Source organism: Triticum aestivum, chromosome 2A (assembly GCF_018294505.1).
Source record: "Triticum aestivum cultivar Chinese Spring chromosome 2A, IWGSC CS RefSeq v2.1, whole genome shotgun sequence".
Taxonomy (NCBI): domain Eukaryota; kingdom Viridiplantae; phylum Streptophyta; class Magnoliopsida; order Poales; family Poaceae; genus Triticum; species Triticum aestivum.
In genome coordinates, this window is record NC_057797.1 from 520457803 (window position 1) to 520481213 (window position 23411).

Sequence of the window (23411 nt, forward strand, 5' to 3'; positions counted from 1 at the left end):
AGAAAATTATATTGATAAGGTTGATCCATTCTTGTGAGTTGCATGTTTTGCATATTGTTTAGTGCATGCTCATGGCATCGTATGACTTGGCATAGTAGTTTTTATTTTCAAGTTAAACCCGATAATAATCCAACTTGAAGATAACATTGATCAAGTCATGGTGCCACTGAATCGGGTTTTTCCTCAGTGCGGCCACATTTACCTTTATGGGGGGTCTTGATTCGATCCCTTGTCATGTCTCTCACCGGTGCCTCCAACAAGGGAAGGTTATGTGCGTGCAGTACCCTGGCCCGGTAAGCAGACATAACCTTGTGTGGTTGTTTGTTTTCATGGTACCTTGTCCCCGTTTGGGACCATTTTTGCCACGACGGTGGTCGTTGACGCCTTTGGTAGGCACGGGGCCACCCAAGACTTAGCCTGAGAGGGAGTTGGTCGGAGTGGCCGGGAGAATGTCATGGCAAGGGGAGGGTTTCATCGGAACACCGTTGGTCCACCCGAATGGGAGTGCGAGGCTATGAGTTCTGCAGAGTGTATTCAATCTATCGATAGCCGTGTCCTCGGTTATGGACACAACTTGGGAGTAGGTCACACCATGGATTAACTTTTATAATCAATCCTGCACACTAAATATTTATTGTTGGCACTGATTTAGTGATGATTTGTGAGATCATGAGCTGATCATGAGTGATTGGCTTCAGTTGTGATCCGGGCATGATCACCGTTTGGTTACGAGGTAACTCGTCTGGTAAGCGAGTCCAAGGGACTCGATGCACATGTTGGATTCATCGTATTAGTAGCATTACTTGCATAGCATTAACCTGAATAATTGTCATGATATTGTTTGTCATCGTGCTTATGTTTTTTGTGAGCTTGCAAGTACATTCAATGTACTAACCTGGCGTGTCATGCCAGATTTCAGGCAAGTCGTACCGCATCGGAGAGCTTCCCGCGTCTAGGCCGTGTCCACGTCGGTGTCCTTGTGCTATGGAGTTCCACTTCATCGTCATTCCGCTGCCGCGTAGTTTATGTGCTCGAGGCCCCTTCATGTTCATTAAATAATGTACATACTATTCAGCCGCACCGTGTGTGTCGCTTGGCCTCTTATCTCGATGTAATATCAGACTTATGTACCTGCTATCATCAATAAAGCAGTTGTTTCTGTACCATGTTGTTGTGTGTTGCTAGAAGACTTGATCTCTGGGCTGGCAATGCAAGGTAAACCGGTTGCTCTGAGCCGGGGTGCCACAAAAAGCATGAGAAAAAGTAGATACGTTGGTGACGTATCAGTTGGTGGTAAGAAGTATGACTATCATCGCCCACAACTCTTTGTGTTCTACTCATGCATATAACATCTACTCATAGACCTGGCTCGGATGCCACCTGTTGGGGAACGCAGTATTTAAAAAAAAATTCCTACGATCACACAAGATCTATCTAGGAGATTCATAGCAACGAGACGGGGAGAGTGTGTCCACATACCCTCGTAAACCGAAAGCGGAAGCGTTTAGTAACGCGGTTGATGTAGTCGAACGTATTCACGATCCAACCGATCCTAGCACCGAATGTACGGCACCTCCGTGTTCAGCACATGTTCAACATGATGACGTCCCTCGAGCTCTTGATCCAGTTGAGTACGAGGGAGAGTTCCGTCAGCACAACGGCGTGGCGACGATGATGATGAAGTTATCGGCGCAGGGCTTCACCTAAGCACTACGACGATATGGCCGAGGTGTTGAACTGTGGAGGGGGGCACCACACACGGCTAAGAGATTGTCTGTTGTGCTATTGGGGTGCCCCTGGCCACGTATATAAAGGAGGGAGGGAGAGAGGAGGCCGGCCAGGTTGGGCGTGCCAGGGGGAGTCCTACTTGGACTCCTAGTCCAAGTAGGATTCGCCCCCCCCCCCCTTTTCCTTTCTTCCAGCGGAGGGAAAGGAAGGAGGGGCAGAAGGATAAGGAAGGAGGGGGCCGCGCCCCCACCCCTAGTCCAATTCGGTTTGGGCAGGGGGAGGCTGGAACTACCTCGTGGCCCTTCTTCCCTCTCTCCACTAAAGCCCACTAAGGCCCATTAACTTCCCCGGGGGGTTCCGGTAACCTCCCGATACTCCAGAAAAATGCCCGAACTACTCAGAACCATTCCGATGTCCAAATGCAACCTTCAAATATATGAATATTTACCTCTCGACCATTTCAAGACTCCTTGTCATGTCTGTGATCTCATCCGGGACTCCGAACAAACTTCGGTCATCAAATCACATAACTCATAATACAAATCGTCATCGAACGTTAAGCGTGCGGACCCTACGGGTTTGAGAACTACGTAGACATGACCGAGACACATCTCCGGTCAATAACCAATAGCGGAACCTGGATGATCATATTGGCTCCTACATATTCTACGAAGATCTTTATCGGTCAAACCGCATAACAACATATGTCATTCCCTTTGTCATCGGTATGTTACTTGCCCGAGATTCGATCGTCGGTATCATCATACCTAGTTCAATCTCATTACCGACAAGTTTCTTTACTCATTCCGTAATGCATCATCCCATAAATAACTCATTAGTCACATTGCTTGCAAGACTCAAGTGATGTGCATTACCGAGAGGGCCCAGAGATACCTCTCCGATACACGGTGTGACAAATCCTAATCTTGATCTATGCCAACTCAACAAACACCATTGGAGACACCTGTAGAGCATCTTTATAATCACCCAGTTACATTGTGATGTTTGATAGCACACAAGGTGTTCCTCCGGTATTCGGGAGTTGCATAATCTCATAGTCAGAGGAACATGTATAAGTCATGAAGAAAGCAATAGCAATAAAACTAAACAATCATTATGCTAAGCTAACGGATGGGTCTTGTCCATCACATCATTCTCTAATGATGTGATCCCGTTCATCAAATGACAACACATGTCTATGGTCAGGAAACTTAACCATCTTTGATTAACGAGCTAGTCTAGTAGAGGCACACTAGGGACATACTGTTTGTCTATGTATTCACACATGTACGAAGTTTCCGGTTAATACAATTCTAGCATGAATAATAAACATTTATCATGATATAAGTAAATATAAATAACAACTTTATTATTGCCTCTAGGGTATATTTCCTTCATAATTCCCTAACGAGCTTGAAGCACACCAAATGCCCTATCCACATCCTTCCTAGCCGTTTCCTGCATTATTGCAAAGTGGCTCTGTTTATTGCCATGTGGTTTGGATATGGTCTTCACAAACACCGCCCACTGAGGATAGATACCATCGGCAAGATAGTATCCCATGTTGTACTCTCAATCGTTGACGGTGATTCCCCATTGCAAAGCCTCCTGAACACCGGAGATCGTTGAAGCACGTTGATGTCGTTGTGAGAACTCGGCATTTCGAAGAAAACATGCTAAATCCATAAGTCATGTGATGCCACTGCTTCTAGTATGATGATAGCCTCTTTGGTGTGACCTTGATACATTCCCCGCAAATTTTTGGGGCAGTTTTTCCATTGCCAATGCATGCAATCAATTGACACGAGCATTCCTGGAAACCCCCTTGCCTCTTCAATAGCCAACAACTTCTTCGTGTCCTGTGCATTTGGTTTTCTAAGATACTCAGGTCCAAACACCTCTACCACGACGCGGGCAAACTTAACAGTAGTCTTCAGGCACGTGCTCTCCCCCATCCTGAGTGCAAGCATCCTCACCGCAGTTGTGCACTTCTGCTTGGCAGAGAAAGAAATTTGTTCGCAGCAACCCCTTGTGAGCTTGAAGTAGTCGTCATGTGCCTCTACTCCCTCCACAATGCTCAAAAACAATGGTTTCCACATGCGAGAACGGCGACGAAACCATGGATCATACAGGAAAGTAGCCTTGGGAGCAAAGTAGTCCTATGCAGTAGCTTTGCTTCGGACACCCTTTCCCGGTTGATCACTATTCTCCCTTTGATTGAGCCCTTGAAGTTGAGAATATGCTTCACTTTCCGGTCCATTTCCTTCTGCATGATCATGTCTACTTCTTCGTCCGAATCTGAGGAATCGAAGAACTCATCTTAAAACATTTGATCAAGCTCCGTCAGTCCATACTCCTCATCCAACGAAGCATCGTGTTTTCCCTAAAAATCACAAAAAATCCGGCCAGACAATGTGTCGAACACATCAAGTGCAAGGCGGAGCCAGAGAGTTGCTGGACGTACCGCGGTGGCGTCCAGGCCGGTGACGATGTCCCACGCGGCGAGGATGGGAGAGATGACTGCTCTGCTGGAGCTGGCGGCGCATAGGTTAGGAACGACTGCGGAGTGCACGTGGCGGCGGGGCTGCGAGACGGACGGCGCAAAGGAGGAAGAAAATAGGAGATAGCAAATGGACCTGGCAGGACTGAGGGTGGATTTGATGCAATTTGCGATGGAGTCGGGCTGTCGGGTCCGACGTGGCGGGTGCGCTCGAGCGCCTCATATTCGCTCTATATTTGGGCTGGATATAATATAAGGGATGCCGGTCAGTCCGGACGTTTGAGATTTGTTTGAGGTGTCTATCTGGATCAAAATTTTGCGACCGGACAATGACCGGGCGGTTTGCCAGGCGTATGAAACGGGTGTGAGGCGCATATGGGCAATGCCTCAATGGAGAGTGGACCGGGCCGGCAGTCATTCTCGATAGAGGCAAATTATCAAAGTGGGAGGTAAAGCGCGGCAAACGATTCAATTTCCCGTCCAAGCTCCGTCTGTGTCTACCGTCAGCTCACATTCCCCCAAAAACCCCAAACCTCTCCCCGCAGCCGAGAAATCCATGGCGGGGGAGAAATCCGGTGGCAGCGGGCCCTCCTCCTCCTCCTCCTCGGCCGCATCCACCATGGACCGCTTCCACAAGATCGTCCTTAGCTGGGACTACCTCCGCCTCGTCGCCGACGCCAAGGTACACACGAACCCACCCACCCGGCCGCACCCATCGCGCCACCGCGACGCTCGAAATTCTGAACCTTGCGCGGCTCGGGTGCAGGGCGCGGATCAAACTAAGGGGCTGCAGCGCGTGAAGAACAGCTACGCCTCGGTGGCGGAGTACCTAGGCGTCTTCGAACCTCTGCTCTTCGAGGAGGTCAAGGCGCAGATTGTCCGTTTCTCTGTTTCTGTTGGCTTCTTAAGCAATTTTTTGTTTTGTATGCTTGTGCGGTGTGAGCAGAGATTGGGCTGGACTGGCAGAGAGGGGTGGTGGGATCATGTGCAGAGTCGGAGGGATTCCACAAGGTGTCCATGGCCGTGCTCGATGCCTTTTGGGAGATTGTGTCAGAGAATGACCTTCTCCTGCTCTCCAAAGACAAAGTAAGTTTCGTTCTGGTAATCTAGCAGGTAGCTGTCAACATAAGTTTAGTGGAATCTATGTGGTGTGTCAAACACTCAATCCGTTTGTTGTTAAATCTGAAATTGTTCAGACTGCATGTTGTCACATTTACTATGCACCAGACATGGTTAGCCTTGATGATGTATCATGAGTCGGGATATGCCTGCATTTTTGCAGTTTGTGGAGGGAGTCACTCCCACTGCATATGCCTTTGCCATAGTGGAACAGCGGGGTGGTAAAGGCACAATCTCTCTTAGAACATTTGTGGCAGGGGAAATAAAAAATCTGAATGTTGCAAACCCTGTGAAGTCTTCAAGACTAGAGCGCATTACTTCCATTCTCTCAACATCAGGAAGCTTTCTGTCGATTTTAAAGGTTAGTTCGTTATTGAGTATTGCCTGAGTTTCGTGTTTGTCTCATTTATTGCGAGCATGTGCTTCTTGATATAAACTTGACGGTTTCCTTTTTCGGTCAAAATTGTCAGATATGCAGCCTGTCTACTATACTGCGAGAGTACTCTGCGATGCACTCTGTAGCTTCACTTCCTTTTAAGGATTTGATCTTTTCAGCATCTGAGAAGAATAAAGATGGAGATGATCAAAATCGTGCTTGGAATGTCCCTGGGCCACTTATGGAGTACCTGAAAACAAACCTTAATGATTCACAGCTAGATGCAGTTAATGTGAGCATACTTTGTAATATTTCATTTGATATTGTTGTCATATCTTGTGCGAGGATATTATGTGCCTAAACAGACTAGCATATTCTCTTGTAGGCAGGTCTTTCTCGCAGATCCTTTGTCCTTATTCAGGTTAGTTTGCTATTTCTTGCTGCTGTTGGTAACTTGCAGTGTAATATCTTCTACCTTGTCAACAAAATATGGTCAAGTGTCAGAGCAATTTTGGATGCATGCATTTTTGTGAGAAGTTATAAGATCTGTGCACATTGCACTCCTTATAATCATACACCGTTGACAGTAGAGTTGTAATGTTTATTTGTAGGGCCCTCCAGGAACCGGAAAAACACAAACTATTCTTGGACTTCTCAGTGCTGTTCTCCATTCCACTCCAGCCAGAATGCAGACCAAGTAACGATCTTTAATTTTCTTTTTGTAATATCGAGTGAAATGCATGCTAGTATTTATATTTTGGATACGAGGAAATTATCCTCGTCTTTTTTTATCAGAATTATATACTACTAGAAATTGCAACATAAACATATGTTCACTGCAGTTTGCAATAGCTTATTCCTCTTTTGTCATAACGTTTCTTCTAGATAAAAATGTGTGCATATATCTCACATGCTTCATGATCCTTTTGCAGAGGAGGGTTCAATGTTCAAAAGCATGGGTCTGAGCTGGACACTGAGAGCAAGTATGTTAAAAGTGCCTTTTCCTAGTTAGGTCCTGACATTTCTTTGATTTTGGAGCACTTAAGGAAGCATAAAACGCTGAACGATAGCAGTTACACGATTAAGAATATTGCCAGACCATGTTCTTAATTGGTTCATCTTTTTTTTTCGAAAAGGAGGCGTACCCCCGGCCTCTGCATCTCTTGATGCACACAGCCATTTATTGAAAAAAAAGATCCAAAAGGTTCCAACCAGTAGTCTCAAAACGAAACAAAAAGTCTTGGAAAATAAATAAAAGCCACAACCGGCTGAAAATAAAAGCCACAACTGGCGAAAGTAGGATTCGGAGACTAAACGCCCATCCTATTATTGGACCGCCATCCAAACCGGTTGTATGTATCCCGTGCAACCATCTCCCATCGGCTGCACCCAATATACATATGCGCCCCGTGGTCCGCATGGCTGAGTAAAGACCACGCACGGATCCAAGTAGGCGCTCTGAAGATGACCTGCAAAAAGTTGGTGATGGTTTGTCTGTTAAAGGCAACGTCATTTCGACAATTCCATAAAGCCCAAAGTAATGCACATGCTCCCACTCGGATATGTGCCGCCGTCTTTGGCGCCACCCCAGCCAACCAGCTATCAAACATATGTGATATCGTGAGAGGCGGAATGATGTTAAACGTAATGTGAAAAGTTCTCCAAAGTAATTTAGCAAGCGGACATGTGATAAATAGATGCTCTATTGTTTCATCCTGATCACAAAAGCAACATCTTTTACTTCCTTCCCACTTTCTCTTAGCTAAGTTATCTTTAGTTAGAATTACGCCCTTATGCACGGTGTGTGGCACTAACTAAATTCACCTCAGTTCTTGGCACTGTCGTTTTCCTTTGATTTCTCAAATCCATAGGGTGTAACCAGGCTTTAGCGGAAGGATAAGATTGCTGTGCTTTACATTTGTACTATCATTTGTAGCGGTCCTTCAGCATCTAGCTTCATCTGTTGTGTCGGGTTTTTGTATGGGCGTTTTGGTTGCGTTTACTGTTATGAAATTCTGGAAGTCACTAGGCTGAATGATTCTATTGCAAGTACTTGTTAGCACTTTCTTAGTGCAGAGTTTACATGACAGGCTTGCAAACTGGATGAAAGCATCTCCTTGGCTGATTGGTGCAAATCCTCGAGATTTGATTATGCCTGTTGATGGTGATGATGGTTTTTATCCTACTGGGAATGAGCTGGTACTCTTCCGTACTCAGTATTTTGCTATATTTTGTCATGCTGCCTGATGTGGATGTTTTATTCCTTGCATGGTTAAAACATTTATGGGCAGAAACCTGAAGTCATAAGTTCCAGTCGCAAGTATCGGGCCCATGTGTTGGTTTGCGCTCCATCCAACTCAGCACTTGATGAGATTGTATTGCATGTTCTTCAAACAGGTTAAGGATTTTGGCTCTATGTCATCTAATGCTGAAAAATTTTCTCACGATAAAAGTATTCTTTCATTGACAGCACATCAAATAATATTAAGTAGTGAAGTTATTGTATGTTTTCAGGAATACGTGATGAAAATAACAACACTTACAATCCCAAGATTGTGCGTATTGGATTAAAGGCACATCATTCTGTCAAAGCAGTTTCCATGGATCATCTTGTATGTGATTTGAGTTGCTAAGCATTCTGTCTAACTTGTGTCAATTACAATGAGTTCAACTATTTTCAGATACAACAAAAACTTTCTGGTGTGGATCGCTCATCAGATGGCAGGAGAAGTGGAGCTGGTGAATATGATCGAATTAGAGCTTCTATTCTTGACGAAGCAGCTATTGTATACACATCTGTTCTCATCAATATTCACTAATAATATTTTAAAATGTTATTCTCACAATAGGAAAATTCGTAGGTATTTTCTACCCTGAGTTTCAGTGGATCAGCCATTCTCACCAGGATGACTCGTGCTTTTGATGTTGTTATAATTGATGAAGCCGCGCAAGCTGTGAGTATATTTTTTGTGCATACTGTCTGTCTAATGGAGTGTTAACACAATCATGTTTTGTGAAATACTTCTGAATTTGTGTTCCTCTTTGTTTTCAGGTAGAACCAGCGACTCTTGTACCCCTGGTTCATGGATGCAGACAAGTTTTTCTTGTATGCCATCTACTTTTCTCAGATGATTTACACATACGTTTTACTCAGTTATTTACCTTTTCCTTGTCAACGTGTTAATCATTTATCACTATACTACTTTGTAATTACTTAATTTACTAAGATCTAAACAGAGGGATCATACACAGGACATTATTCTAATTGTCCTTGTGGATTAAATTAAAAATCATTTCACTGGCTTAGGTTCTGTAGAAATTTTGCTTGATATCTTCTGAACTCTGTGTATGCTTGTGTGTTTACGTGCGCATTTTGCTTGATATCTTCTGAACTCTGTTGATATCTTGATACATGAATACCTTGAGTATTCTGCTAACCATGGTGACCTTGTAACCTCACTATCATTTTTGATATTCGTATCAGGTTGGCGACCCAGTTCAGTTGCCAGCAACTGTAATTTCATCGACTGCTCAGGAGTTAGGGTAAGATGTCTCCTTATTTTATTTAATTAATTCACACTGTTAGCGCATTGCAATGCTAATACAATACTTATATCCATCAGGTATGGAACAAGTTTGTTCAAGAGATTTCAAGCTGCTGGTTTTCCTGTGCAAATGCTCAAAATTCAGTATCGTATGCACCCAGAGGTAGCATCCCACTGTCAATTCATCTAAGCTGAAAACTTGAATGGGTTTTTGATTTTGTTAATCCATTCAATAACAGATCAGTATATTCCCTTCAAAAGAATTCTACGAAGGCATCCTACAAGATGGGGAGGGACTCAACAAAAAACGTCCATGGCATTCCTACAGCTGCTTTGGACCATTTTGCTTCTTTGATATCGATGAGGTTGAATCCAAGCCGTCTGGAACTGGTTCATGGGTGAACGAGGATGAAGTGGAATTCATAACCCTCCTATATCACCAATTGGCCACACACTATCCAGAACTCAAATCCAGTTCCCTAGTAGCTGTTATATCACCATACAAGCATCAGGTGAAACTCTTGAAGGACCATTTTCGGTCGACCTTCGGCGATCAATCTAAGGAAGTTATAGATGTAAACACTGTTGATGGATTCCAGGTAGCTAGTTTATTATCATCCATTTGCAGATGTGCTTTGTCTACTCTAGCAAGTAGCAGTGATTAATATTGTATCTTGTTGCTCACATATAGGGTCGTGAAAAGGAAGTTGTCATTTTTTCATGTGTTAGATGCAATAAGGAGCAAAATATTGGTTTTGTTTCTGATTTCCGACGAATGAATGTTGCCATCACCAGAGCTAGGTCTGCTGTACTAGTAAGTGCTCTTTATGCACCCTCCCCTCCTTGTCATAATATTTTTGTTATGCCATATGAGCTATGGAGGTTATTATGGTGCCTGAGTTCCTTCTTGAGATGAACAAGCTATGTGATTTGTAACTTGAGTTCATTGATTCCATCTGTTCTCCATTTCTCCGTAAGTTAGTGTTGGAAATGTGAACCATACAACCATATAGATCTGTTTCTGTCGGTACCCCAATTTGTTCATATCATTGTGCTTTGTAGGCTTACTTGCAAAACCCAAATAACAAATTAGCGCAATGCAGGTCATTGGCTCTGCTTCAACATTGCAGCAAGATAAACACTGGAACAACCTTGTTGAGAGTGCCAAAGAGCGAGGGCGCTATTTCAAGGTGAGATTACTACTCTCCTTCTCTCTTTTTTTCATTGTTTTTTGATATAGCTCACCATTCATTCCAAATGGTACTACTCTCTTTCTTTTAAGCTTAGGAAACAACATTAGGTGGACCTGACTACGAACATCCTTGCAGGTTTCGAAGCCATTCACCATGTTCTTTGCTGAGGATAAGTTCAAAACCATGAAGGTGGAAAGACTTGCTCCAGACACAAGGTTCTCTCAGGCAATAGAAGCAATTAACGAAGTTGTTGCAAGGCAAGAAGTCATGGATGCCGATGATGCTGGTGACCAAGCGGATGGAGACGATTATGATGCCATGGAGGCTGACGATGGAGGTGGTGATGATTAATGTCGGCTATAGTGTAGTGTCAGGTCCGTTTGGAGGAATCCTATTGGAGGCCAGGTACATAGGGGAGCAAAATTTTGTCAGCTTTGGGGGGGGGGGGGGGGGGGGGGATGTGACTGTTCTAGTAGAATTGGAACAAAAATATTAACCGCGGAATTGCACCACCTGCTTTTGCACTATGCTTACATATATTTTATGTGTATGTTATTCATTTAAGTCTTGTACATGTGCTTTCATTTGGTGAAGAAGTAAATGGTCAGTACTTGGGCAAAGGCACATGCGCAGACCATCCCATTGAGGCTGGGATGGATTATAGCTGCTGTACCACTGCAAGGACCTTGACAGTGAAGATGTCTTGCAAGAAACATTTCCTTGAGGGCTATAAAACGTAGTGGAAGAGAGCACCAAACCTTGCCTCCTAGGCAACCAGCAACGTAGAGGGATAGAATGGAGAGGCTTAATTGGCTTGCACAGATTTCCTGTTGTCTGATGAACTGTGGGATCGGGAGACATCTGGATAAGAGGTAGTCTCGGAGATGTCGATCCTCCTTGATGATCCGGGACCGTTAGCCCTAGAGATGTCCATGCTGCTGGATTATCCAAGGAAGCTAGGTCCAAATTTTGGTACCTAGGACAGGGACCAAGTGGATACGAGTGTCTGAGAAAATGGAAGTTTTCTGCTACAATACCTTTTTCTGGGTCAAGTACAAGAAACGACTGAAGAAGAAGCGTCATGTGCGTGTATGTGTGGTCAAAGAGTGTGGTACGAGTGTGGAGTATATCTGGTGCACCAGGGCATTTGGTGCTACCAATGCATCGGACCCTTGTTGCACATTTAAAAATATTCAAAATATCCGATATTTTTTTAGTATATTGACCTAACATCAATATATGTTCTTAAAAAATTCAAGTTAAAATTCGTAACATTTGCGTACAATTTTAAATGTGCAATGAGGGTCTGATGCACCGGTAGCACCAAATGCCCCGGTGCACCAGATACGTACCGAGTGAGGTTATCATTTGTTTCCATCCATCTGAGATCATTCTGTGTCATAAATTTAAGATGCCGTTTGCAAGTCATGCCTTTTTTTTGTTGGTCAACCATGTTGTGTAAAATACAGTTAAGAAATACTCCTACTATTTGAAATATCTTATTCAAGCAAATCTAGCGCAAATCACGGAGATTGGTTCTGGTCACTTTTCTATCATTGTGTATCTGATGAAGAGTGGTTACTTTTATCTTTGAACCAAAGACTCTACGAGTGCATGCACATTGAACAAACTTTCATGAATTTTGCGGTTTGGCTGCAAAACACCACTAGTTTGGATTGTTACTATGAGTACTAGATCATTGTTGGCACGCGTTGCTGCGCCCATCTATTTTGAAGTTTTTTTTGACAAAGAGAGATATTTTGTTTGTAAATGGGAGAAAGAGAAAAATAATTAAAAAATACACCTGAAAAACACTGGTGGTAGTAAAGATCAAATACCACAGTTGACGGAAATGCTGGCCACTTCAGTAAGTATTCCTTTTACTCGATTGTTGCAAGCATATTCCAGAGTGCAGACCACAAATAGATGTTATGGAACCAGAAATAAATCACATTGTTGTAATGTATGAAGATTTTTTTAATAATATTCATCGATATAACCTAACCTGCAAGGTTATATAGGGCTGGAGCAATGGATAATACTGAGTAAGTGAATCCTTGCTGCTGTGTTAGCCGATGTAGTAGAGGTCCTTACCACATTCAAGTCCTCTCAATTCTGCACAAGACAGAGAAAGCATGCTTAGTCATCTCCATTTTGAAAATTTAGCCTACTGATCTATCTAAAATATAGAAACAGAAGTCAATACCTGCACGTCGACCGTCGCAAGATCATGTGAGAGGAGATCCGTTGGGGACAAAGAAGATCAGGCAGCGTAGCAGTACCTCAGTTTCCTGTATTTCTCTCCAGGAACATAATTTAAGACCGGAATGATATTCAAATATCCGAGGGGATCCAGTGCGGGAGGGAGACAACGTGCTCGAGGAGATTCAGCTGCGGCAAGGCACCCGAAGGAATCCAGCGCTTTATGGTATCCAGTCGATCAAGCCGAGATGCGTGATGCAGGTGAATCGGGGGAAGGTCAATCCAGCCGACCATGGTAATCCGCCTGCAGAGGTAGAGGGTCACCTTGAGCATCGACAATTGCCGGAAATCAAGGACGTATATAACCATCACAACAGGACCTTAATGGCGACTGATGTACGCCACTCGCCAGCGACGGATAATTGCAGGATAAGTGTACACCAGGTATCTTGGATAGGATATAACTCATCCACTCAAACTTCCTTCATATCTCCTAATAATCTACATAATTGAGAAAGTTACCAGCTCTTTTGGAACATTTATCCTCTTTCTTAAACTACACTATTGTGTGCCGGAAAGGACACAGTAAATGGATATTTATATTGGAATTTCACACTACATTTGCAAGACATAAAGAATTGTTTGTACGGCCAACTACATATACATAGTAAAAAAAAGGAGCCACTGAAATGTTCTTGGAATCTAATGGAATCATCAATCCGTACATCTCTATCACTAATTTGTATTCTTGACATCATTGAGTTTAGATGTATTCTTCAGCTTCTAACTGATAGAAACAAACATTGTTCTTTCACATCGTACAACTCCACCAAATGTACTAATCTAATTATTTGCCTCAAGCAACTGGGAGCAATGAATACCAGAATTGTCATATTATATAGAACTGCAAGTGATATCCGACAATCATTTTTGATGAACAAAATGATAGGAGAGCGGCTGAATCTATGCGAATAACCTGCAGTGGCGGAGTGGCATCAAGCTGACGCAAGCACATGTCTTCGGTGTTCCAAGCCTCGGCCTCCTCCAAATCTCCCTTGAGGCTAGTGGCGCACTGAATCTAAGCATCAGACAGTGTCTCATATACAAAAGCGATTGAACTAAACCTGGCGGTGACGTGCACGAGTGGCTGCAGCTAGGAGCAACGGTGACGGGGAAGATGAGACGTCGCACATCTGCTACCGGCGGGATCCTGTTGAACATCGCATCCTCGCACGCGTCGCCTCGGGTTGATCCCCTCCTGCGCCGGATCACTGGCAAGCATCGCCTCGGATTGATCCCCACCCGTGTCGGAATCCCTCGCGAGGCTCGACTTAGGCTGGATGGAAGAAGAACGCCCGAAGTTGAGGGAGGCGAGGAGATGCCGTCGTGGGCGGCGGCGGGGAGAGGAGGGGGCGTCGTGAGGAGCGAAGGAACGTGCTGGTTCGCTGTTTTATTGTCTTCGCTGAAGCGGGCTTCGCTGCCTTGGGCCGAGTAGAAAGCTGGCCCGATTAACCCCTGGGCTCCAAAATAGCTACGGGAGTAGCTGCCCTTGCGACGTTAGGCCCAGTTCGTGGCTAACATAGCGCTAATCCAACGGCTGACCTTGCTAATGCCCTGAGATGGCAGGAAAACTGCTCAGTTATAATGTCTTTAAATAGTTGTACTGCTATTATAGGGTTTGGCACGGTCAATTATACTCCACACCACAATGGCCTCTCTCATGTTTTAAATGGATTCTTAGAAGGTTCTTTCTTTCAGAAGAGAAACTCTTTGTGTGTGTGTGTGTTTGTTTTCTCTTTTGACTTGAAAGTAAAGGCTGGGAGTACAAAAGAAGAAGGCACTTCTATCTTCTCCACATTCCTAGTCCACAACCTCACGAGTTTAAGGGTATATATTTTTTACTTTGACGACGAATAGTAGGGAAATTCCCTACTAGTCCCTCCAACACTTATTACGGAAGGGAGGGAGTACAACTTTTATATTAGTATAAAGATACCTGTACAATATTTTTTTAAAGGAAGAAAACTAGGGCCTACCAGATTTGAAAGGTACGTGTAACCAATCAGAAAACTGTGAAAAATTATTTTGTCAGCCCTATAACCCACTAAGTCCATCCTGCGATACTGTATTTTGTATTAATGCATCAGTCATGAGAGTATTGAGCATACACTCAGTCTTTATAGACGGCACATATATTTAAGAAAGAGCACTGGCATATCGATACACATGTGACTTGAGCAATGAGAGGTCATGGTCCAGATAACCATGACATCTTCACATACACAGAAAGAGCGAGTACACACTCGTAGAGTCCAAGTTTTGCCAACGATCCATGAGTGAAAAGTAAGCATGGGAGGCAACAGGAATCAGGTCGTGCAGTGTTCATATGTAGACCAACCAAATAAGTCCGGTGAAGCGATGACTACGTGTAGAACTCCAGTGATGTCGCGGGATTCGCTGATAGATCATACCTCCGTAACCTGTGCAGATTTTCCTCAAAGCTGATGGCAATTGGCAAAGAAATCATGCATCTCATTAGTAGCTGAATATGAGAGTCAGATGACAACCGGGCAGAGGCACATATAATTATTTTGAACCATCATCTGCTACTGTCTGTGACGCAGGTGGTTAGGAGGCCGATCCGTCTCAAATGCCTTTAAACCAACATGTAGTCAGACTCATTTTTCAAGATAGTGCTGCTTGTTAGCTTGTGCTTATGGGTTTCCTTGAACTTTTTTGAATATGTACGTGTTCCTGCTATCGATGGTAATCCAGATAGAAAAGAAGGTACAAGCTGACTTGAGTGCAACTACATGCACTCGATAGTTCAGTCAAGTATTCAATTTACGGCAGAACTCGATGAACCGAAAGTACCAACCATGCTCGGCCCTCTGAATAAGCTTGGTGCCTGGGACGCAATTTCATGTTCATTTTTCTACATGCTAAATTGTTAATTGCTTATGCAAGTTGCCCAGTCGACAACCTGAAAGTAGTCACAGTAATGTGTCTGCCAGTGCCACCATGTTAATCCATGTGCTCTCCGTGGTGATCGCTCATCAATAATGCTGCAGTACTGTTGCACAGAAGATGAAAAAAATGTAAGCGGCTATGGCTTTAAGAGGCGGCTGAGAGCTTGAAATACTCCTAAAATGTTCAAGTGCCATGGGTGGATGGGCAAGGGATAATGAGCCGCTGGGACAAAGCAGAAGTTGCAGCTAGAGGAGCGATGAATTATGCATGAAGTGTACTGGTGTGCTATGGAAGATGTGAGGAATTCATATTCAGCCTGTGGTTGAATCCATCAATATTGTCGCATGTGCGGGTGATTGCCTTTTGAAGATTTTGTCTAGGAATAGCATACTTTTTGTTGGGCCTTCTATTGTTTTTGTTGAGGGTTTGTCCCAGGCAATAGCTAGTTTTTTTTTTTTGAAAAAGGAGGTTGAAACCCTCGGCATATGCATCATTGTGGTCCACAGAATCATTTTATTTATTAAAGTTGATGCAAGGCAATGCGGCCAAATCCATCAACAAGTGAAGTACAAAGCATAGACAACAACAACATATGCAATACAAGATATGAATTTAATACCTAGGGCCAACTTGACTTCTTCCGCAACAACGCCTTTAAGAAGAGATAAACATCATCACCGTGTCCGAATCGAGACGACCTGAACAAGGATTTTCATCCTAATTATCATGATCAATTAGTGAAGGCCGGTTCGAGAAGGAGACAATGCCCTCAACAAGGTCACGACGCAAGTTCGTCATTCTCGAGCCCGACCAATAAAGGCCAATACGACAAGGAGACAATGCCTTCAACAAGGTCACGACGCAAGTTCATCATTGTCGAGCCCGACCAATAAAGGCCAGATAAAGGGTTTTCATCACGGACATGAAGGGGTGTTCCAGTCATAATGTTGATGATGGATCTTCCGAAAGTAACCCCAACCAGTAATCCCATGCCAGGCTGGTTCTAGCAAACGGTAAGAAGTATTCCCACCTTGGACCGCTTACACAGTCATCTGGAGGACGGAGTGATTCTAGCAAACCGGTAAGAATCATTGGTGCTGGTATAATTTACTGTTACCTTTTTATCTTGTTAAATGTCGATGCATAATGTTTCTGCAACTTTTTTTTTACTATAAAATGCTACAGGTGAGGAAAGCTGCCTCAAAAAGTTGGAATGGTTCTGGACATACTCACATCATTCTTTTAAGATATGATTTTTGAAGTGTCATTCCGTTCTTCCTAGAATGGGAACTCGACAGTGCCATTGAAGAACGCCCAGTAAGCAAATTCGGTGATGCATTTCCCTGATTCAGATCAACTCCAGATAAGACTGCCTTCGTCCTTTCGGAAACCTGAAAATGTGGAATTGATTCTGCCAGTTGCAGGAATGCGGTCATTGCCTGAGCCAAGAGTGCGCCAACAATATACTGGATTCACCTGTTGTTGTGAAGGTCATCGCATACAGTACAGTCCGACAGTCCGGAGTTGGCAACAGAGATGCGGCTGTACTGTACAGCTTGGAGGACGGTTGGAACAACATCTGCTGGTGAGCGATCATCCATCCGGCAGTCAGTCCAGAAGCGGGTGTTGCGACCATTGCCGACAGTTACATAGGTGGAGGCTTGGAACAATGCATGTACAGTGTTGGTGCAGGGCAGTCTGAATTCTTGCCACAACCATGACGGCGATGTGCCCAGCAGCCACGACCACCGCAGCCGAAGTACCCACCCTATTTTCTGCAAGTCCAGAATGCCATGTTCCCCTAGTTCAATTGGCTTCTGCTGCCTTATGTCGACATCAGAATCAGGCTTCAGGTTACCTGCATCAGCATTTGTAAAAGAACATGCGAGTGAGATAGCGCCAAATCAGGCAAACTTGGGATCCAGACATATTTTGTTGTATCAGCATTATTTTAGGAAAAAACAGTGAGATTTCCCCAGTTCCATTACTTAGGTTGGATGCAGCCTGATCAGTGATCACAGGTACACAGTATGATTTGATAAGTTGCATCACACTCTAGAGTTATTAAAAAAAGAGTAAAATTAACCACTTAGTATTAAATCCCATAATAGCTAAGAAAACACAGCTAAACAGAATGAAACCCATGCAGCTGAAAATATTTCTTTCACCTGCTGCTCCAATGCTTATATTGACATGAGCTTCTTGCCCTTTTTGTGTCGACATGTTTATTCCGGCCATCAGACAGGTATGTTTGTTGGGCAGGGGGTCTTGAGAGAATAACGGTGGGGGTTGATCTTCATCTGGTCTGCCAAATCAGTGGAACATAAATAAACAACTGTTGGCAGCTTCTTAGCTAGAATAGATCACTTCATATTTGAAGCACTCTCTGTTGTCAGCAGCACATATTTCATATCTGAAGCCTCTTCATGCCTGGAGATGACTGGCGAGGGTGAGAGCGGAAACATGGCTAAGATGAGGGAGCTTCCAGTTTCAGACCCCAGGCACCAGATAAAAGGGCTTTGCGAATCTGGGGCAATCAGTAAGCAACTGCTGAGGTACAGCATTATTCAGAAAGCCTGAAGTGAATACTCTGAAGTCTGCAAGAGTCCACTAGCTGTCATGGACACTGCATTCTTCAGATGCAGAATGTAACGCTGATATTGGCAAGCAGTTGAGCGAAACTGGCACAAGAAGAGAGCACGATTCTTCAAAAGCCTGTGGCAGAAAAGGCAGGTGGTTGACGCATTTCGTCGAACAGGCGGCCTTCGGGGCGCCGCGACTGACTGCCGCCCATGATCCGAGCCTTGCAGCAGCGACGAAGCCGAGCGGCCTCGCCATGCTCCGCGCTTCCACCCCGACCCCGCCCCTCCCTCTCGTAGTTCGCCTGAGCCCCCCTGGCCGCCTGCGCGGAGGGCGGCGCCGGCCGACTCTGCTGCCGCGGGAGCGCGGAACTGGTGTAGCTTTGCTTTGCTCGCACGGGTGTGGGTGTGGGTGTGAGTGTGAGCCTGTGAGGTGAGCCGGACGCGGGCCGAAAGAAGACTGGAACCGGTGGCGCGGCCCATCAAGTCGGCCAGCCCCACGACGGTTGCCGGCGAGGCCGAGAAGAGCAGAGAGGCCGACGGTTGCCGGTTGGAGCCTTTCTCTTCTCACTCCCTTTCGTATACGCGCGGGCGCGGCATCCCTCCCGCCTCCCCGAGCCGACGCGTAACAGACAAACTCAACGGCTTTTCTTCTCCCTTTCTCTCCACAAGAACTCCTCGCCGCCGATCGACCTCCTCCGCCCGCCCATGGCGTCCTCCTCCAACTCCGACTCCGACGGCTGGGAGCCTGCCCCCGCGCCCCCAGGAGCGTTTCCGCCCCCGCCGCCGCCGGCGGCGGCGGCTCCTAGACCTCGTTCCCAGGCTCCTCCCCGTCACCAAGCTCCTACACCTCCTCCTCCCCGGGCTCCTCCCCGTCACCCACATCCATCTCATTATCTCAACCAACCATCGTACACGTACATGGCCTCCTCCCTCTACGCCCGTGCGCCAGTCTTCAGGTCCGGGCCCGTCGCCCCCTTCCCGACGGAGAGCGAGTTGATCGCGTCGTACCCTCAGATCGCTTGGGGAGCATTCAGGTTCCAGCCCCCGACCTCGGCGTCGGCGTCTGCCCACGCTTCCTCCTCCAAGGCTTCCTCGAGGACGGGGAGGGGGTCGTCGATCACCGAGTTCGCGCCTGTGTCGTCCTCCACGGGGGCTTCGGCGAGCTCCGCGCCGACCGCTTCCTCCGCGCTCGCGGCTTCGCTTGCCTCGTCCTCGACCTCCACGGGGACTTCGGCGAGCTCCGCGCCGACCGCTTCCTCCGAGCCCCCCGCGTTCGCGCCTTCACTTGTGTCGTCCTCGACCTCGACGGGGACTATGGCGTCTACTATTTCCTCCGTGCCCTTGGCTTCTGTGCTAGCTCCATCCTCCTACTCCGAGTCCGCGCCTCGTCACGAGCAGACATCCTCGGGATTGGCGTCGTCCTCTTTCTGCTCGCCAGCACCCACCCCGGTCGCACGATTCTTGGCGTCCTCTGCGCCGGCATCCGCCACGGTCTCTAGGCCCGTCGTGGTCGCCCCCTTCGCACCCCAGGCGTCGATATCCTTACGCCCCTCGACGACGCCCTTGGCTGCCCACCACACGTACTCGTCGTCCATGGCTTCCTCGGAGACACAGCTGATCACCTCGTTTGCGCCTGTGTCGTCCTCGACGGGGACTTCGGCGACCTCCGTGGCCTGCGCTTCTGCGCTCGCCTCTTCTTCAGGTATGCTTTCTTGTTCCACCGAAAGGATCTGGTCATGTTCTGTCTCTGTGATGTACTCTGTTTATTTTCCAGAAAATGGATGTTGCATTGTACTACTACCAAGTATGCGCATTGCTTGCCTTGTTCTGTAGCCAAGAAAAGCATATAACCGAATGGACTTTGGTACTAAAATGGACTTTGCCTTGTTCTGTAGCTGTAATGCTAGGTTGCTGGCCTTAATTACATTTTTTTATATCGACCGACCTTACACTTACATATTCTGATCATGGATTTTAAACACACTGCTAACAAAATGTTGGGTTTACCTAGTTCAAAACATGGCCAACACTGTGATGTTACCTTTGTACTTGTTTATTAAATTTCATCTTCGTCAGTATATCCCATCTAAATTGCTTCCATTAAAAAAAATCTGAAGTTTATGTATGAACAACACGTGCTACAACTAAATCTAGCAGCTGTGCCCCGGAACACGGTTCGGTGGAGCAAGTTAATTTCTGTTAGACTCAAAGTAGTTTCACGTTATTGTGCAGTGGGTCTTTTTTTTTGCGTTTGGGATTCAATTGGTTTTTGTGCAGCAGGATGGCAGAAGCCGTCCTGGTACTAGTTCATTTCTTGGACGGCATTTATGATACTTCAATTTTTTATCTACTGTATTCGGTTACTTGTGCAGAACTTTATTTAATTGCTTAAATTGATCTTGCATGCCCGGATGCTCATTAATTGGCAGCTTCTGGCCAGCCGGTGTGGAATTCGATGTTTTGGCCGGGGGAATATTGGGAGAGGCCGGAAGAAATGATATACCCCCAGCCACAGTCCCAGCAGCAAAACGAAGAGCATGTCGAGGAAGAAGCCGCTGACACAGAGCAGGAGGAGATAGTGCACCGTGCAGTGGAATGGGTTCTTGAAGAGCCCTAGCTAGCTATCGGCGCTTATCATCATCATCACATGCATGCACCGAGTCAGAGACAAATCCTTCAGTTCTTGGGAAAAGATGAATAGTTGAGCAGCTACTAGGCGGGAAGAGCCCTAGCTAGCTATCGGCGCTTATCATCATCATCACATGCATGCACCGAGTCAGAGACAAATCCTTCAGTTCTTGGGAAAAGATGAATAGTTGAGCAGCTACTAGGCGGGACTAGATCTTAGGATGCTTGGATGTTGTACGAAATGAAACACATGTGAAACAAATCTTCTGTCGAGTACTCGAGTCGTCGTTTGTTACCCTCGATCGTATTCAGATCAGTTCAGGCCATGGGTTGTCTGTTATATATATGAAATGCAAACTAACTCTGTGTGAATGCAGCTAGAGGCTAGAGGCTACACATACTAATATCGTTCCAAGTCAGGGCATCCATTTTTGGGAACCGGATCCTCTAACATTAAGAAGGAATGTCACGGTGCTACAGTGTTAGCCTAGTGTAAAATGAAGAAGAAAAGTTAATGACTGTTAGTAGATAGTTAATAGGTTGTTTAGTGTTGGTATTAACTGTAGATAAAAATAATTTAAATTTAATTTTATTTCACCATCAATTTGTTTACATGTAATTATTATAAATATACACGGTAGATCATCAATTTGTAAATTAATTTAAATCATTTTAGCCATAATCATATGAATAGAAAGAAGGAAAGTTAGGGTGATGTACCTTCTCTAACATTTCTTCTCAATGTTAGAGGATCCGGTTTCCCATTTTTGCTGCCAGTGATGTTGGTACAATTTGCTGTTATCGGAGGTGAAGTCAATGTACAGACTTAGCTAGCCTTCCCGCAACAACAAAATAAGTACCCCTCCATCCCATAATATAAAATGGTTTTAAAACGGTTTTTTAACTTATAATATAAGATGTTTTTGCAAGCTATGTTAGCTTGCAAAAACGCGTCTTATACTAGAAGGGATGGGCGCACGTTGTTGGGTTTATTAAAAAACTACTCGCTCTATTTCAAAATATAAGGTATATTTTTTTAAGTTAAACATTTTAAGTTTGATCAAATTTGTAAAGAAATATATCAAAATCTATAACATCGAATCAGTATGATTAGATTCATCATGAAATGAATTTTCATACTTTTTTTGTTTAATATTATGGATGTCGATATTTTTTGCTCTAAACTTGGTCAAGTTAAAGAAATTTGACTTTCCAAAAAACTAATATCCCTTATATTCTGAAACTGATGGAATATTTAGTTTGGCAGGTAGGGGAGATGATGGAGTGTGTTTTATTTTTATTTGTAATACAGTGATTTCATGGGACTTTTATTATGTGGTACTGTGTTATCCACTAACATATATTTATGTGGGGAAGACCTCAGTTAATTGTGAGGCCTTAAAAATTAAAAAGTATAATGTATAGTATAAAACATAGTGTATAGTACCCTTTTTTGAGAAAAGTATACTTTTCGTCCCTCAACTCGAATATAAAAGGTGCATCAATTTTAAAAAAAATAAATGAACTTTAAAAAATATGGATATTTGAAAAAGTACATGAACTTGGAAAAAAGTACGCCGATTTAAAAAAAGTACAGACATTTTAAAAAGGTTCACGTATTTAAAAAAGTAACCGAATTTGAAAACATTACGTGGACTTGGAAAAGGTAGGCAAATTTGAGTCGGAACGGTCAAAACCGGGATGGGACAGCACCAAAACCGGTCAAAACCGTGACCAGGGATGAATCTTGGCCGGTTTGAGAAGTTAAGGGTGCAAGTTGTCTGGTTTTGGAGTTGAGAGACTGTCGGTGTCAAAACCGGCGGATCTCGGATAGGGGGTCCCGAACTGTGCGTCTAGGCCGGATGGTAATAGGAGGCAAGGGACACGAAGTTTTACCCAGGTTCGGGCCCTCTCGATGGAGGTAAAACCCTACATCTTGCTTGATTAATATTGATGATATGGGTAGTACAAGAGTAGATCTACCACGAGATCAGAGAGGCTAAACCCTAGAAGCTAGCCTATGGTATGATTGTTGATGTGTATGTTGTCCTACGGACTAAAACCCTCTGGTTTATATAGACACCGGAGAGGGTTAGACTTACATAGAGTCGGTTACAATGGTAGGAGATCTGAATATCCGTATCGCCAAGCTTGCCTTCCACGCCAAGGAAAGTCCCTTCCGGACACGGGACGGAGTCTTCAATCTTGTATCTTCATAGTCCAGGAATCCGGCTGAAGGTATAGTTCGGCTATCCGAACACCCCCTAATCCAGGACTCCCTCAGTAGCCCCTGAACCAGGCTTCAATGACGACGAGTCCGGCATGCAGATTGTCTTCGGCATTGCAAGGCGGGTTCCTCCTCCAAGTACTTCATAGAAGATTTTGAACACAAAGATAGTGTCCGGCTCTGCAAAATAAGTTTCCACATATTGCCATAGAGAGAATAATATTTACACAAATCTAATCTGCTGACGTACTCCGTAGTGTGACATCACACCACGGCCAAGCTTTTATTCGAACCATTTTACTGTCCCATCTTAGCGCGTTATGCGAGGCGGTTTCCTTGGC

General features: G+C 44.9%; 3 protein-coding genes and 1 long non-coding RNA gene across 13 annotated transcripts; 2 read left to right on the forward strand and 2 right to left on the reverse strand.

The window, feature by feature from the left end:
• The first annotated feature begins 4670 nt into the window (after positions 1 to 4670).
• On the forward strand, positions 4671 to 10911 carry LOC123189206 (probable helicase MAGATAMA 3). Of its 5 annotated transcripts, none has more exons than XM_044601572.1 (20): positions 4671 to 4910; positions 4995 to 5136; positions 5172 to 5314; positions 5511 to 5708; positions 5818 to 6015; positions 6109 to 6144; positions 6335 to 6420; positions 6656 to 6706; positions 7814 to 7922; positions 8015 to 8120; positions 8238 to 8335; positions 8405 to 8509; positions 8585 to 8677; positions 8776 to 8829; positions 9208 to 9266; positions 9347 to 9431; positions 9508 to 9867; positions 9960 to 10082; positions 10372 to 10458; positions 10597 to 10911. In XM_044601572.1, the coding sequence occupies exons 1-20, from the start codon at positions 4785 to 4787 to the stop codon at positions 10810 to 10812; spliced, it is 2475 nt and encodes an 824-aa protein (XP_044457507.1). In that variant the 5' UTR covers positions 4671 to 4784; the 3' UTR covers positions 10813 to 10911. The 5 variants fall into 5 exon arrangements, with proteins under 5 accessions (XP_044457507.1, XP_044457505.1, XP_044457503.1 ...); XM_044601570.1 differs by having other exon boundaries at positions 4995 to 5090; positions 5175 to 5314; positions 5591 to 5708; XM_044601568.1 differs by having other exon boundaries at positions 4995 to 5314; positions 5591 to 5708.
• LOC123189208 (uncharacterized) lies at positions 6788 to 14093 on the reverse strand. Of its 5 annotated transcripts, none has more exons than XR_006495635.1 (4): positions 13044 to 14093; positions 12668 to 12967; positions 12266 to 12576; positions 6788 to 7192 (listed from the first exon to the last, which is right to left on the reverse strand). It is a non-coding gene; the product is annotated as an uncharacterized lncRNA (long non-coding RNA). The 5 variants fall into 5 exon arrangements; XR_006495636.1 differs by having other exon boundaries at positions 6790 to 7192; positions 12300 to 12576; XR_006495639.1 differs by having other exon boundaries at positions 6796 to 7192; positions 12467 to 12576.
• Positions 14094 to 14785: 692 nt separating this feature from the next.
• Positions 14786 to 18551, reverse strand: LOC123185489 (uncharacterized). Of its 2 annotated transcripts, XR_006493409.1 has the most exons (3): positions 17802 to 18551; positions 16253 to 17491; positions 14786 to 15736 (listed from the first exon to the last, which is right to left on the reverse strand). XR_006493409.1 is itself a non-coding variant. In XM_044597365.1 (2 exons), the coding sequence occupies exons 1-2, from the start codon at positions 17869 to 17871 to the stop codon at positions 17106 to 17108; spliced, it is 456 nt and encodes a 151-aa protein (XP_044453300.1). In that variant the 5' UTR covers positions 17872 to 18550; the 3' UTR covers positions 16132 to 17105. The 2 variants fall into 2 exon arrangements, 1 of the variants encoding a protein (XP_044453300.1); XM_044597365.1 differs by lacking the exon at positions 14786 to 15736 and having other exon boundaries at positions 16132 to 17491; positions 17802 to 18550.
• Positions 18552 to 18636: 85 nt separating this feature from the next.
• On the forward strand, positions 18637 to 21113 carry LOC123185490 (uncharacterized protein DDB_G0271670). Its single transcript, XM_044597366.1, has 2 exons — positions 18637 to 19917; positions 20645 to 21113. Exons 1-2 carry the CDS (start codon positions 18921 to 18923, stop codon positions 20830 to 20832), a joined length of 1185 nt encoding a protein of 394 aa, XP_044453301.1. The 5' UTR covers positions 18637 to 18920; the 3' UTR covers positions 20833 to 21113.
• The last annotated feature ends 2298 nt before the right edge of the window (positions 21114 to 23411 follow it).

Excerpts from the sequence above, each read along its gene's own strand:
- LOC123185489 (XM_044597365.1), bottom strand. The coding sequence starts at position 17,871 with ATGGCCGGAATAAACATGTCGACACAAAAAGGGCAAGAAGCTCATGTC. Across the intron at positions 17,492-17,801 it reads TATAAGCATTGGAGCAGCAG|GTAACCTGAAGCCTGATTCT; the intron begins GTGAAAGAAATA and ends ATGCTGATGCAG.
- LOC123185490 (XM_044597366.1), top strand. The coding sequence starts at position 18,921 with ATGGCGTCCTCCTCCAACTCCGACTCCGACGGCTGGGAGCCTGCCCCC. Across the intron at positions 19,918-20,644 it reads TGCGCTCGCCTCTTCTTCAG|CTTCTGGCCAGCCGGTGTGG; the intron begins GTATGCTTTCTT and ends ATTAATTGGCAG.
- LOC123189206 (XM_044601572.1), top strand. The coding sequence starts at position 4,785 with ATGGCGGGGGAGAAATCCGGTGGCAGCGGGCCCTCCTCCTCCTCCTCC. Across the intron at positions 5,315-5,510 it reads TCCTGCTCTCCAAAGACAAA|TTTGTGGAGGGAGTCACTCC; the intron begins GTAAGTTTCGTT and ends GCATTTTTGCAG. Across the intron at positions 8,510-8,584 it reads TTCTTGACGAAGCAGCTATT|GTATTTTCTACCCTGAGTTT; the intron begins GTATACACATCT and ends GAAAATTCGTAG.